The sequence below is a fragment of the Gigantopelta aegis genome, chromosome 11 (genome assembly GCF_016097555.1).
Source record: "Gigantopelta aegis isolate Gae_Host chromosome 11, Gae_host_genome, whole genome shotgun sequence".
Taxonomy (NCBI): Eukaryota; Metazoa; Mollusca; class Gastropoda; order Neomphalida; family Peltospiridae; genus Gigantopelta; species Gigantopelta aegis.
The window spans coordinates 25,037,440-25,053,700 of NC_054709.1; the positions used below are offsets into that span (position 1 = coordinate 25,037,440).

The 16,261-nt window shown below is 37.8% G+C and overlaps 1 protein-coding gene across 1 annotated transcript in view; it reads right to left on the reverse strand.

The window, feature by feature from the left end:
* Positions 1-11,512, reverse strand: part of LOC121385006 (dolichyl-diphosphooligosaccharide--protein glycosyltransferase subunit STT3B-like) — a 49,584-nt gene extending 38,072 nt beyond the window's left edge. The window contains exon 1 of the mRNA XM_041515530.1: positions 11,337-11,512. Coding sequence (XP_041371464.1) covers positions 11,337-11,512 — 176 coding nt within the window. The remainder of the gene's footprint in view (positions 1-11,336) is intronic.
* Between the last annotated feature and the right edge of the window lie 4,749 nt (positions 11,513-16,261).

Genomic DNA, 16,261 nt, shown 5'->3' on the forward strand with positions numbered 1-16,261 from the left:
CCTTGCAGGCCGAGATGGCCACCATCCCCCGGGATGTCATCCGTACTCTGGTTGCTTCAATGGGCAGGTGGTGCCAGGCAGTTGTCAACACACGCGGAGGCCACACCCGGTATTGACTCCAGATGACCTTGACCTTGGTGGTGTGTCCTATCACTTACTCACAATGGACTAGAGTGAATTGTGAACAATCCTGCAACATTTGGTAATTATCGGACTCACCATTCAATAATTAAATCAATTCTCCAAATGTTACGACAATGTGGTTTTGCGTTTCTTCTTTTGAAGAGTATATATGTCCATGTATGAAGAAGTTTGTTTTGTTTAACAACACCACTAGAGCACATTGATTCATTAATCATCGGCTATTGGATGTCTAACATTTGGTAATTTTGACATATTAAGTCTTAGATGAAACCTGCTATGTGTTTTTTTCATTAGAAGCACCATCCCCCAAACAGAATAGCACATACCACGGCCTTTGATGTACCAGTCGTAAAACAATCAATCACCAAGTACATTGTCAGTATTACAATGCAGCAGAGAACCACTTCATCTGACATTTCAAATGGAAGTTTCACGCAAATCATACATTTTTTACACATTATCTTTTTTTTTTTTGCTTTTCGTTTTTTTGCTTTGTTTTTTTGAAGGGTGTGGTGTCCCGCGCGGCTGCCCTCCTTTAATTTTCACCCAGCGAGAACAGTTTCATTATATATGTCCATGTATGAAGAAGTTTGTGTTGTTTAACACCACCACTAGAGCACATTGATTTATTAATCATCAGCTATTGGATGTCTAACATTTGGTAATTTTGACAATAGTCTTAGTGAGGAAAGCTTCTATGTTTTTTTCATTAGTAGCAGGGGATCATTTATATACACCATCCCACAGACAGAATAGCACATACCACTGCCTTTGATGTACCAGTCGTTGTGCACTGACGGGAACGAGAAATAGACCAATGGGCCCACCGATGGAGATCGATCCCAGACCGACCGCACATCAAGCGAGTGCTTTACCACTGGGCTACGTCCCGCCTTCATGTATATTATGTACCATCGACGTCCCAAACTGTGTTCACCTAATGACAAAAACACGAATACGATATTTACGGAAATACCATTCTACATTTTTCAGCTACGATATGTGAAACAAAATAGATTGCAATCAGTTAACATAAAAAATCAACAATGCAAAAAAAGAAAAGAAAGAAGTGTTTTATTTAACGACGCACTCAACACATTTTATTTACGGTTATATGGCGTCAGACATATGGTTAAGGACCACACAGATTTTTTTAGAAGAAACCCGCTGTCGCCACATAGGCTACTATTTTACAACAGGCAGCAATGGAACTTTTATTTGCGCTTCCCACAGACAGGATAGCACAAACCATGGCCTTTGTTGAACCAGTTATGGAGCACTCACTCAGGGTTTGGAGTCGGTATCTGGATTAAAAATTCCATGCCTCGACTGGGATCTGAACCCAGTACCTACCAGCCTGTAGACTGATGGCCTGCCACGACGCCGCTGAGGCTGGTACGTAAAACAAATGCATTAAAACTAGTAAATAAAAGTGAAACACCCTCCAGTAAACAGAAAAGTGTGTGACGTTTCTAACTGCGTTCAGACGCATGCATTTGCAAAAAGTATTGTACCGTGCATGTGTGGTTTGTCATTTTCCATTTTTAAGGCCACTACATGAACAAAAATATGTTTCTTAACTATGCACAGTTGATGAACACCAATATTTTTTTTAAAGGAAAATTTAATTTGTCAAGCGTTCTGGTCCGGTCCCCGTTTTACCAACACCCATCACTAACACTTGATGGCAATACTGATAGGTGTTACATTCATACTAGTGAATAGTTTGTAAAATATCATTAATTGATTTTTAATCAACATATTTATACACTCAAAATTATTTACAATTGTTATGAATCGATTATGAATATTCTATTTATTACAGTAGAGACACAAAAATGTAGCATACCTTTTGCAGATCGAATATAATAACTGAAAATGAATGCTAACAACAGGAGTCTTAAAAATCACAAAAATTAAATGCTTTGTCATGTGGGAGGTCATGTGACATGCACAGAATGTTAATTCATCTTCCTCCATTTTAAGTCAATTTCTATGAGTGACTCATGTGGACCTGATATTGGTAATTTTAAGGAATAAAAAAAAATGGCTTAGTAAAATTAATGGTTTCAGGGTTTTGTAAAAAACCTTTTGTCTTTACAACTTACTTGTTTGAACTTTATTGTTAATGAAAATGTCCTAGAACTGTGAAGAAAAACCTCACAAAATTGAAATGATCGACAAGCAGACAAAATCAAATCGGATATTAATTACGCGAACCGTGCACGAGAAAACAAAGTGAATGGAGCTGGAAGCATAAGAGTTAAGACAGTTAGGAACGTTGACGATATTTATGGTAACCAGTAAAATCCGTACATGGGCCATTCTCCCAGAATGTGTCACTTAGCACAGTGGTACATGTACCTTTGAAAATATTATGTTTTTTAAATATGATGTCTTATCTCTGTGGTCAGGTAAATGTACTTCAAATTCAAGCAGCAATCTTCACAAAGGATTTTATCATTTTATTATTTTTATCAAACATTTTTCCAAAACAGGCTCTAATAGTTAGTCACCATTTTTAACAGCGTCTACAATGTGTCCCATACCAGTATCCTAATTTGTATGTTTAATACACACAATATACAGGGCTCGAAACTCGCCAAAACATATGATGGCCTAAAAAATTATAATGGATGTTGGCAAATTAAGGTAAGTGAACCATGAGCAAGATTTTAATGTGGAATAAATATCTATGCAATACAAATATTAATAGTGGCTCATGTGTTATAGCTCTAAAGAAGATATTATTTGGGCGACTAACATTATTATTTTTTAATAAATAAGTTGCCCAAACGGGACATTGGTCGCATTTGGCGACTTGGCCACAGGCCGTTTCGAGCCCTGAATATGTATTTTATTTTACCAGAATTTGTTACATTTTATTTGAGCAATAAAAACATTTTATTTTTATTGTTTTAGCAATCTCCGACTAAAAAACCCACTTATTAGGGGCCAAATTTGTTACGTGATCAGAACGTTCATTATGTCTTTTGTTTCCACTATCGTCTGATATTTCGTCCTCAACTGCAGATTTAATTGGTTGTAACTGATGATTTTTACTTACTGTCATTTGTTTACTTCAGCAATTATTTATAAAATATTAGAAATTTTTCATTTTGGTGGCGGGGGGGGGGGGGGGGGGGGGGGGGTATAACCACTTATAAAAAACATTTTATCTTGGGTGCCAATACTTTTTATCAGCTGGCGATATCAATGTGATCGATTCATTCGATGAAGATGGAAATAACATGAATAGAAAAATGTTAGATCCCACATTTGGGGATCACTTAAAAACAAATCTTTATTATTTTTCAGATATCTTGAAATTTATTTTAAATAATATTAAAACTTTGACTGGTTCAGTAACATGAATGCATGTGAATGTCAGACTGACAACATGGCAGTGCTCTACAAAGCAAGTTAAAATTTACTCTTCCCTGGCCAGTAAAGTAAAATATTTTAGTCGCCAGCCACTTATATTTAGTAGCCAGTTAATATATACTTATCATTAAATCGATTCATCTGCCATTTTACGGCACGCTACTAATGCTGTAATTGTTATTAGGACCGCATTCGAATGAACTCGTGAAGGGGTAATTCCTAGTTGTTAATTAGTAAAAATTTATAAGTTAGTTTGTGTCCGGTTCCACTAAAACAGTGAACAACTATTAACTATCATTATCAAATTCCGTAACCAATAATTGTATTAAACGAATTTAAGCGAATTACTACTTTAATGGCACTGCTAAAATATGCATTTAAATTGCAGTACTCATTAAAAGTTAAATAAAAGCATTGTGATAATATCTACCAGGCTTCAACGTGTTACTAGTAGTTACCAATCGGCTACCTTACTTTTGGTTTAAATAATATTTATTTTCGTCACATACTGCCTTGTAAATCCATAAATGCTATTTTGTAAATAGTTGTGTCTTTAAAGTCGTCTGAAGTCAAGTCATGAAAATAGAAACATGTTTTCATCCTCCACTAGTGAACATGACTTCCGATGTGATTAAAACAACATCCACGACTGGAGATGTCGTCATCGTGGAGGGACCCGTTATCACGATAAGGCTTATCGTGATAACGGGTCCCTCCACGATGACAACATCTCCAGCACGAGACGATTGGAGCACAGCATAACAGATATACAAGTCGACATTTAAAATAATTAACATTTGAGTTTCAAACAGACAAGTAAAGACATACAGTGGCTCAACAATGTCATTTTAATACATAAATAAAACCTGGCTCTAAATGGGACAGGACCGACTTGGTCCAAAACTGAACTGGGGCCAAATTATTTCCAAGCACTTGATATTCAAGTTAAGGGACATAACATCATAACGAAGTATTACAAATGTACCTCCCACTTAACGTCACTGTGTTTACTCTTGAATACTGGAAAATCGTTATTCATAGTCTGATTGGTAATCAGTCAATTCGTACCATAGTCATTTCGTACCCAATTTTACCATTTCGTACCCAAGTCATTTCGTACCATAGTTATTTGGTCATTTTAGTACCATGGTTATTTCGTACCATGTTTGTTTGGTCATTTCATACCTTGGTCATTTCGAACCTCAATCATTGTGCAGCTTAGTTGACTGATAGATAGTAAAATGTCGAATTACTGATTAAAAAAATAAACATTAGGCTAATGCAGCTATATTGAAGCCCCACCCTTAAGAAAGAAAGTAACAAACAAACAAATAAGAAGAAAAGGACTTTTATTACTTTTATCTTCAAACGTTTCCGTTCATCATTATATTAATTACCGACAAGCACTTTGTGTTAGAATAACATATCAAGATCTTCTAAGACAAGCTTATCTCAGGGCTAAGGAGGTTAGCCTATATATGATGGGGAAGGGTGTGTGTGTGTGTGTGTGGGGGGGGGGTCTCTCTCGTATCATATGAAATGATCATCAGTGGAAATATACATATGTTCATTTAAACCTATGCTCACTTTACAAGGTGTGTTTACACGTCAATGTTTATTCGTCAACAATAAAAATAAGAAGTGGCATACCATGTCAAAAATAAGATACAGACTATGAAACCACTATGGTACGAAATAACAAATTATGGTACGAGATGGTAAAAAGTAGGTATGAAATGGCTATGGTATGAAATGACTGTGGTACGAAATGACCAAAGCACTATGGTACGAAACGACTATGGTACGAAATGACCATAAACTATGGTACAAAATGACTTTGGTACGAAATGACTAGTAACCGTCTGATTAACATGTCTCAAACTTTTATTTTGCAAACAAGTTACGGATAGAAAACATGTTTTATGGAAGATAAATTGCTAGTGATCCACTGTTTTCCAATGTCTAGTTTTGTTTACAGATTAAAATAAAATTATTGGACAGTTGCCAACTGGCGAATGTGATTTTATTTTTCAGACACCAGGGAATGTCTTTAGTCGCCATGGCGAGTATTTTACTCGCTTTGTACAGCACTGTGACAATATGTCTGGTTGAACTGACTGTACATAAAAGATGAGTCAGCTTGTACATGTACATCATACCAACGTTTTTATATCAGATACTTTGAGGCAAAATAAGAGGGTAGGTTTTTCCACAAAGTCTACCAAGACACAACAATATAAGGTAAGGTCCAATTTTTCTCTTTATTTTTTTTTTTGCTTTTCGGTTGGCGTTGGGTTTTTTTGAAGGGTGGGGTGTCACGCGGCTGCCCTCCTTGAGTCGTCAACCAGTGAGAACAGTGCATTGACTGTCTATTTTTGTCCTTGTTATATTATTTTGGAGTCTACAATCTATGCATTATAATTTACAAATATGAACTTTATTTTACGTATTTATAAAACATTTAAAGGAAACATGTCACGTAAACCATATTTGGCACCAACCATGTACAATTAATTATAAATTGAATCACCTAAAAAAAAATTTTATAAAAAATTAATTACTTAAAATATCTCCATAAAAGAACCACCAGATAGCTCTTAGCGGAAATTGCCGATCTTTAATGAGCAGGGCAGTCACGAGGTCCGTGACGTCAGAGACGCGTCGCTTGATCTGAAGCCTTACACTTAAAAGCATTAGTCCGTACCACTCATAAAGAATCTAAGACTTGCACAGCTTACCAAAACAATGAGTGTTCGTTCGCAAAACGTTTTGCCGTATCAATATGAGCTGTTAGTAAATGAAGAAAGACACACATTTACTTACAACAGTGATACTGAAGAAAAAAAACGGATAGCGAGTCAGAGGGTGGAGAAACTGATGGTTGCCAGACCAACCGGTCGACAATTTACAGCCCGGAGCCCGAAAAGTAACCCGGAGACAAAACCAAAACTCGGATGCTAATGCCGAGGTTGTATATGTTCATATTTAGCATAAAGATAACACCTCGATATGATGTATTTAAATATGTAAAAAATCATAAATGTAGGACAAAACATTTTTTTTTTTTTTTTTTTTTTAAATATCGCATTTTTTATGGCGGGAGGGCCTGTACATAATGTATCAAAATCTGTATGCACAGTGTAAACAAACGCTGTCTAATTTAACGACAAGGCGCTTCACTTTCATTAACCTGGCTTGTAAAACAACATAAATGACTTGAGAGTATAATCAACTTTTAAACTAAATAATTTCCTATTTGCATCAATAGAACGAAATGGGGTTATAGTATTTTTCTCTCATAAAAAAAGTAGCATATTATTAGGGCCTATTGGTAGGGTGCGTTAGAGTAAAAACGGACCACTCACGATACCCAAGTGATAATTTTCTTTTCTTTGGTACTACGTAATTGGTCAGTTTTGTAATTTTAAATGGGAAAGTCTACTTAATCAAGGGTTTTTACAGCATTATTTACAGTAATGAAGCAGGGCGGGCTGATAATGTTCATTAACATTGTACTATAGTCGCGACAGGGTTACGCCACAATACCCTGTGATCTTAAAAAACTGGCACGTATTTTGTACGTATGTCTAGACCGTGGTAATCACTTACCTGGCGTTTTGACCCTGCAATATACACCTGCCAATCAGGAATCACATGGTGCTAGGCCACGGAAAAGAAAGGACCAATTAACTAAAAACAACACTCCGATTCTCAAGTCAGCCCGTGGATGAAACATAATAGTTATTTCGACACCGACAGTAATGGTTATTTTGTATGAACTTCGTGTTGCTTTTGGGGCTTCGGGCGATGAGGGAACGTTTTTGTGACGTATTCCGCCCGAAGATTAAAAACATTATTTAAAATTATTATTGTTTTCTACACGTTTTTTTAAAAACATATTTAAATACATCGTACTGAGATGTATCATCATGCCAAATCCCATGTTTGTATATGCTATATTTAATTACTTATTGACGTTTCCTTCTTCGGACGGTGAATACAGATTTTGTTATGTAGGCCTACAGCCCTAACATGAAAAATCTTCTCTTTTAAAAAAAAAAAACACACAAAAAACAATTCTACATTTTTGTTTTAACATATATAAAATACATCATGCTGAGGTGTATCTTTGTGCCAAATATGTACAATGTATCTCGGCATTCGCAACCGAGTACTGTTTTTGTCTCCGGGTAACGTTCGGGCTCCGGGCTGTAAAATGGGCCGACACCAAAGTACTATGCGGTGTTGGTGTCCCATCTTTTCTTTTGCGATAAAATACACGCGTCTCTTTCTTCGGATACCATCCTTTTGTGAAAACCATAAAAAGACAATCCCGATCGTTTAAACTGTTTATTTTTACACCCAAAGGCCGCGCAGTACGGCACTGTTGAACTGAAAAGATCGTAAGCCCCTTACTCCATATATAAACAGTTAACAACAATGGAAGAGTACAGCGGCTCTGACGTCACTTCCCTTTTTTTCCGAACGCTCACGAAGAAATATGCATAAATCGTACTTTGATACTGATTAGCGTAATTTCTTCATTTTAAGTTGACTACACGTATTTTATTGTTATAAAGTTATTTGTATATTATTTTTATATCATTTTTCTTTTAAAATGAGCTATAATATGGTCTCGTGTCATGTTTCCTTTAAGTAAATATACATGTAGGCGAGATAAAATTATAAACTTGTACCCACTCAACGTGATTTTTGTAAAAAATGTATCCAATAGTCTAAAAGTTAACATCTAGTTATTCCACTGTGACTGCTGATAAAATTCATCATATTCCAGGCTTGTAGGTCTATTTAAAAAAATCACAAATACTAGGCAGCCGGGTTAGTAAATATAAAAATACCCAACCCTACAGATATTATCACTAGCACAAGATTCTTTCCATCAAATTTTGTGAAAATTGTTTTTTTCCATATATGTACAACAAAAAAACGCAGTTCAAAACAAACTCAATCGGAACACCTCGGCTGAGTAAGAATCAAATGGATCAATATCGGAAGTACTCTGGTAATGTCATATAATACAAAACTAGTAAGAACGGCCGACATCATGATGTACAAGTCATTGTGTTTGTTTTTAATCCGGATTAACTGTAACAAACTTTTTATCTTAAATCTCATTTTGATACAAAGAAAAAAAAATTCTGATCGCAGTGTTAACAGTAAATCTCTCTTTGGTCTAGCAAATTAACGAAAATAGCCAATACTGAAAAACTCACTGGAAATACCATATGGGTACGAATGATAAAGTTCGGTTACAAATGAAGGGTTCAAAGAAATAATAAATATAGACGACTTTTGCAGAAGACATACGTGCATAAGAAAACATCATGTGGATGCGGTAAAATAGGCATTAATATGTTCATAGACAAACGGGGTTTTCCCAACTCTGCCTTGTTTTTGCCAAGTTAAAATGGTGACGAGTTTGCATTGCAAACGACCCCAGGCGACGTTCAAAACGTGTACATAACGAATTTGCAGATCAACATCACAAAACGCAAAAAAAAAAGTCATTCGGTAGGTTATTGACAGAAGTGGATTTTGGTATCAACTGACTTCTTTTTTTCCCTATTTCGGACGAGCTGGTCTAAAAATGGCAAATTTGGAAAATCAAAAGTAAGTTTTTTCCCTCTATCTCCACGGTTACGGTTTCGCACATTACTACGATGAACATAAATCTGAACATTCAGTCATTCCACTGTGACTGTCAATAAATATTTTTGTTGCCAGGCGGGCAACCTGGGACAGGGGTCTGACTTGCCCATCTGTATTTTCAGTCACCAGATCGAACCCTGCAATTAGACTGCTATTTTTAACGCACGTCTCTGCGTTTTGTAAGGATGGCTTGCACCCTGCTTAACTTACTACTCTAATATCGTATAAATAATAATCTCCCCTGCGCGTGCTGTAACCTCACTGTGGTGCAGGGGATTTTGTACTCTGACTGGTGTGCATATTCAACAATATTTAATGCACATTATTGCTTAAAATATTAATTAAGAAAATGGTAATGATACGAGTTGACTAAACAGTATGGGGGCGAGTTGACCAATTGTGTTGGGGGCGAGTTGACCTGCTCCCATTTTAAATACCAGCTATAGATAGATAGCTATAGATAGATAGATAGGGGGAGGAGGAGAGAGAGACAGACAGACAGACAGAGACAGAGAGAGAAGGAGAGAGAGAGAGAGAGACAGAGAGGGTGGAGTGAGTGATGCAGAGAGAGAGAATGAATGAATGAATGAAAACACAAGCAAAAACCAAATCCAAATCCATTATTATGCCCTCGTCCGTCACACTAAACCCATTGCATTATTATTTCCTCGATGTATAACAGGAACATTCAATCATTAAGTAACGTTTTGTAATGCGAAGGCCACTTCCCCTCTAAAATTAGGTAACGCTTGTCGGTACAACCTTCCCCGGCTTTCTCGGTCACACACACACACACACACAGAGAGAGAGAGAGAGAGAGAGAGAGAGAGAGAGAGAGAGAGAGAGAGAGAGAGAGAGAGAGAGAGAGAGAGAGAGAGAGAGAGAGAGAGAGAGGAGAGAGAGAGAGAGAGAGAGAGAGAGACAGACACAGAGACAGAGACAGACAGAGATGCAACTGTTTCCAGACATAGAAAGACCAACACTTTGTACGTCTGCTCACCCTACGGAGGGAATGAGCCAAAATGAGGGTAAATAAAAACAGACAACTGTTTTGAAAATGTAATCACAGTAATGTGTTGCATAACTTTTCAATGGTATCAGGTCGTTTCGCCCTTATTCCCGATCGTCCCATGTCGATTTCGCCCCCATACCGGGTCGTTTCGCCCTCTAAACAGGGTCGTTTTGCCCTCATGTTTATGTTTGTGAATGATGAATAAATTTGTTTACATGACTCTAGTTGCAAATAGATATAGATTATCAATTTGTAACCCTTTATCAACCATAAACACCATTTATATGTATATGTTATTATGTGCAATAGTTTAAAGAACCCCTCCCCTCACACCATCCCAGTTCCTACGGGCCTGATATATTTTATATTAATAAGTACAAAGACTAGCCTACACAATGATATTGTCGATAGGACATATTAGTTATAAAGTGCTTTGGTGTGTGTGTGTGTGTGGGGGGGGGGGGGGGGGGGGAGAGACCGCCTTTTTGCAAACTACATTCAACGGTTGTTAGATTAAGTCATATCCTTTCACCCCTCTTGTAGAATATTCTATAAAAAGTCAAAATGGAAGCCGGCACAAAATTACATGCTTTTTGCCCTATGCGATCTCAGCGAAGTCGATACAAGTGACATGGTTATCATCTAGTATGAGGAATCCATGCCATTGTTTTTTTCAAGATTTCTGTCTGGACAAAATGTGGGGTAAAATCTAACGAAAAATAAATTTGTTGTAGTTGTCCACATTTTGTTTCGGACCACCCCAATACATAGGGGCGAAACGACTCATAATGGAGGACGAAACGACTCATTCTAAGGGTGAAATGACTCGGGGCGAACGGGAATAAGGGCGAAACGACTCGGGGGCGAATAGGAATAAGGGCGAAACGACCCGGATTCCGTTTCAACAAAGCCTCTACCACCCCCACCCCCACCCCATCCTCCCGAGTCCCCATAACCATTCGTAATGCATCCTATGATATCCCTCCCCCTATTGCGCTAGGTAATTGTTGAACGATCCCGTTTCTATTAAAACCGGAAATTGATTACACAGGCATCAATTTTTATCAATACGGTCAAGTATTGTGCACATAAATGATAAAATTGACGACGCAAGTCAAGCGCTTACCAAGGATCGAACTCGTGGATTATGCTTTCAAATCTAATGACAGCAAAAAGTCTAGCACTGAAACCTCCCAACCATGCCAATGCAAGAATAAAAAATGTCAAAAGGCTTTTCCAGCCTCCTGGATTCCACATCGCTGACCGTATATCGGTTTTACCAGCCATGCCGGTATCCGCCATCTTTCCTGATTTACACACGTCACAAACCATTCAACCAATCAAATTCAGGCACGCTATCGAGCTAAAAGTGGAGTGCGTTCGATACCTTGGTCTGAATTAAAGAAGTATTATATAAATTCCATTTGATTCTAATTCCGTTCAAATCATTCATAATTTTGTTATGTCGATTAGTTTCTCAAAATACTGAAAACGACACAAAGCACAAGTTGATGTAAGTGTGTATGTCACATGTGTGTGTGTGTGTGTGTGTGTGTGTGTGGTGTGTGACGTATGCCCGTCTCGCTGTGCGTGCGTGCGTGTGTGTGCGCGCGCGTGTGTGTAGGCGGTTAATATACTTGTTGTTGTCGATGGTTCATTTGTTTACACGATTTTCGGTAAACAATAAGCTAACAATTATTTTTCCAAGCGTTAAATAAATTAAATTAAATGTTTGAAATAAATAATTTTGAAACAGGATTTTTGGACTGGCTATATATACATTGTGATTCCGATAGACTAATCGAATGAAAGTAAAATTAGTGTTATAGCCTTGTTTTATTTAACTACACCACTAGAACCTTTTACAATTTTTTATATTGTCGGTGTGGAGGAGCCCAAGTAAAACGTCTTACACACACACACGCGCATGCACACACGTACGCACGCGCGCACACACACACACACACACACACATCCACATACACTTTAACACGCACGCACACACGCACGTATGCACACACGCATGTACGCACACATACATGTATTCATACACACATGCATACGCATGCACACACAAACAAGAAAACATAGCCGACAAAGATGTATGTGTATGTCTGTGTATCTGTGTGTGCGCGCGTATGCATGTGTCTGTGTGTATCTGTGTGTGTGTGTCTCTGTCTCTCTCTCTCTCTCTCTCTCTCTCTCTCTCTCTCTCTCTCTCTCTCTCTCTCTCTCTCTCTCTCTCTCTCTCCCTCCCTCCTACTCTCTCTCTCTCTCTCTCTCTCTCTCTCTCTCTCTCTCTCTCTCTCTCTCTCTCTCTCTCTCTCTCTCTCTCTCTCTCTCTCTCTCTCTCTCTCTCTCTGTGTGTGTGTGTGTGTGTGTGTGTCTAATGCCGTGTCGTAAGCCTAAGTTTTATCCTATGTGTGGGAAAGTGCACATAAAAGATATCTTGCTGCCGATTGGAAAAGGCAGTGTTTTTTTCGTTTTGTGTGTGAAAACTCTGTCAGAATTATAAAGTGTTCGACATGCAGTAACCGATGAATATTAATCAATGTTCATGGTGTCATTGCTCAAAACAAACGACGTTATGAGTGTGATTTATTTTGGCATGTTGAATTGTGTAGTTTATTGGATTATTATGACCACAACATGCTATTCCAAACATATTTATGACCGTATCAAAAGCTTTCTACGGGTGTGACGGTACATGCTCTTAAATGTTTTCGCCTGTGGCGATATTAATTGTTTTAGAAGGCCGTGTGCAGTTCCAAATGCACTTAGCCCAGATGGGCAACTTGTTACGTGATACCTTTGCGCGACGGTCATCGAGCTTTTCTAATACACACCCAGCCCAGGTGCGGAGGCCATGTGGCTAGTAGTTATGTAATATCTCCGGTAGTGCTGTTTATGGCCAGGGGATTGCTCGCGGAATGGCGACAGCCAGTCTGACGATCAGAGAAAAATATGCCGGCGTGGTGGTTGTGGAAAATCCACATGATACGTGAGGTACCGCCTTGTACCCCCAGGCGATATTCGCTGTCTCTGAGAGTTTTGAATAAATAGCTAGGATTTTTGAGATATCGAGGAGAACCAAAAAGGAAGGCTCCCCGGGAACGTTAGTCCGTTTGGACTTTGGTAAATATATTATTTCTGCTCTGTTGTATAACCTTGATGTGACTGATGTGACTTTAAATATTTTAATACTGTATTATACCAATATTCTTTAGACAGTGTCTTCGGTCATCTGACGAAGTAAATCGTAGACTTTTTGTTCTAACATTATACGAGTATTTGGTAATATAAAGCTTAGCCAGTCATCCTAGAGGACCTAGGTTAACTGTAGGTTATTGTCTTTATTGTGATAGATACCAGTATTAATTCTGTGTTACAAGGTTACTGAATGAGTAGTTAGGGTTAATTAAAAATTAACAAGTTAGGAATAGTGTTGTAATTCCTTTATTAATTAAGTTTCCCTGGAAGCGTTTCTCTATTATCGCACGTGTGTGTGTTAGCGTTTCTCAATTATTACACGTGAGGGTGTTGTGTCACGGTGAAGTGATTAGCATATTGTGTAAACTAGACACCTAGAGATTAACTAATTAAGTGATCAGTTCTGGGTTGATAGTATTGTTGTTATTAATTAACTACTGCGGCAGTACATTTGTCAGCGTAGGTTAATACAGATTCCAAAGTGTATTGTGTTTTTGTTGTGTTTTCTAGTGAACTAAACGTGCTATATAATATATACTTTATATAAGATCTTATCTCTGATCATACCTAGAGACGAGCCACAGCGGGTATAACTGCCTGTTACAGAGAGATCTAATAGATATACAGTTAGGAGAGATATTTGGACAATCGTGTTTTATTCAGTTACGGGTATTATAGAATCCCCGTGACAACGGGGTTTAGCATTATTTGAATCATATCACAGCGGTTCGTCAGTGAAAAAAATAAGCAGGGTGTATCCATTAAACATATTTGTAAGATCATTGATTTTATTGCTTAAACATTTGTGTTTCCGCGCCTGTCGTTAACTTTTCAATTTAAAACTCTTATTGTAAATATATAGCTGGTCGAGTTAACATTTGTATGTCACATGATTACAGGGTGAATCACTTACATATATCTTTCAGGGCCATACCTAGTCAAAAATAACAGGGCGGAGGAAGGGGGATTGCAGTGTATACAAGAATCAGGATACACAGTTCCAGCCAATGTATCACGACTGGTATATCAAAGGCCGTGGAATTTGCTATCCTGTCTGTGGGATCCTTTGCTACTAATGGAAAAAATGATTTTTTTTTTCTAAGACTATATGTCAAGGAAAGACGGAAATGTTTTATTTAACGACGCACTCAACACATTTTATTTACGGTTATATATGGCGTCAGATATATGGTTAAGGGTCACACAGATATAGAGAGAGGAAACCCGCTATCGCCATTTCATGGGATACTTTTTTTTCGATTAGCAGCAAGGGATCTTTTATATGCACCATCCCACAGACATGATAATACATACCACGGCCTTTGTTACACCAGTTGTGGAGCACTGACTGGAACGAGAAATAGCCCAATGGGGCCAACGACGGGGATCGATCCTAAACCGACCGCGCATCAAGCGAGCGCTTTACCACTGGGCTACGTCCGGCCCGTATATGTCAAAATAACCAAATGTTTGCTATCCAGCAGCCGATGATTAATGCATCTATCTAGTGGTGTCATTTAACAAAACAAACTTTAATAATGTTGATCATTTACATATATATTTCAGGGCCATATCTAGTCAAAAATAGGAGGGGGGTGGGGGGCAGTATAAACAAGAATCAGGCACACAAGGTCAGGGTCTTTTCAAGCTAGATAACAAGGTACTTAAAGGCATACTGTCACAGATTTAAGAACCTCATTTCTCTAAAAATTGATAATAAATAAAAATTACATTAGTATTTGGAAACCAAATCTAGCTATAGCATCACCTTAATTGTACCACAGTGGAGTGAAATCCATGTCAAACCTGTTGACAATATTAATTTTTGAATTATAGACCATTGCCATAATTCAATTATTTTTACAAAATATATTTAATAAGTGGAGTATGGTTGCTACGGAGATGGTTGAATAAAGTACATTTAAGTACAAAGCAAAATTATATATTTTTAGGTAATACTTTGTTAGGTTATTTAATAGGTCTGTGGTCTGTGACAATATGCCTTTAATATATTATCTAAAAGGGCACGTTTTGTTGTTGTTCGCCGGATGGTGTGTGTGTGTGTGTGTGTGTGTGTGTGTGCGTGTGTGTGTGTGTGTGTGTGTGTGTGTGTGCGTGCGCGCTATTGTCCTCTGCCCTGTGCCAAGCAACACATGCGTGAATCGCCGAGATAATCAAATAAGAGTATTGTAGACCAAAAAAAAAGAGTTAAAGTTTGTTTTGTTTAAAGACATCACTAGAGCACATTGATTTATTAATCATCAGCTGTTGGATGTCAAACATTTGGTAATTTTGACATATAGTCTTGGAGAGGAAACCCGCTATATTTTTCTATTAGTAGCAAAGGATCTTTTATATGCACCATCCCATAGACAGGATAGTACATACCACAGCCTTTGGTGTACCAGTTGTGGTGCACTTGCTGGAGCGAGAAATAGCTTTATAGACCAAATTCAATTCGCCAAGTAGTGTACTAGCGCAGTAATGTTTGTATGTACAATACATTGATGTAACATATGGTTGAGTGTGAGTAACACGGTTAAAGGCGCAGAGCTTAACTCATTTGGATAAAGTTACAATAGAGTGAAAGAAGAGTCTGTGACGTTTGAAACAGGAAATATCCTTAAAAATAGACTAGAACTGGAATCAATAAACCGCTACTTCTCAGATGCACGTGCGATTTTTAAAAATGTTGGTACTGCAAACACCAGGATGATAAGAAACAATTCGTTTCTACGGAAATGGATAATCTAATGAATACTCTATAAGTAATGCTTGATTTCAGTGACCATAAGGGGCTCGAACTTAATGACGGCACCGAAGGGCATTGCCGTCGTTGAG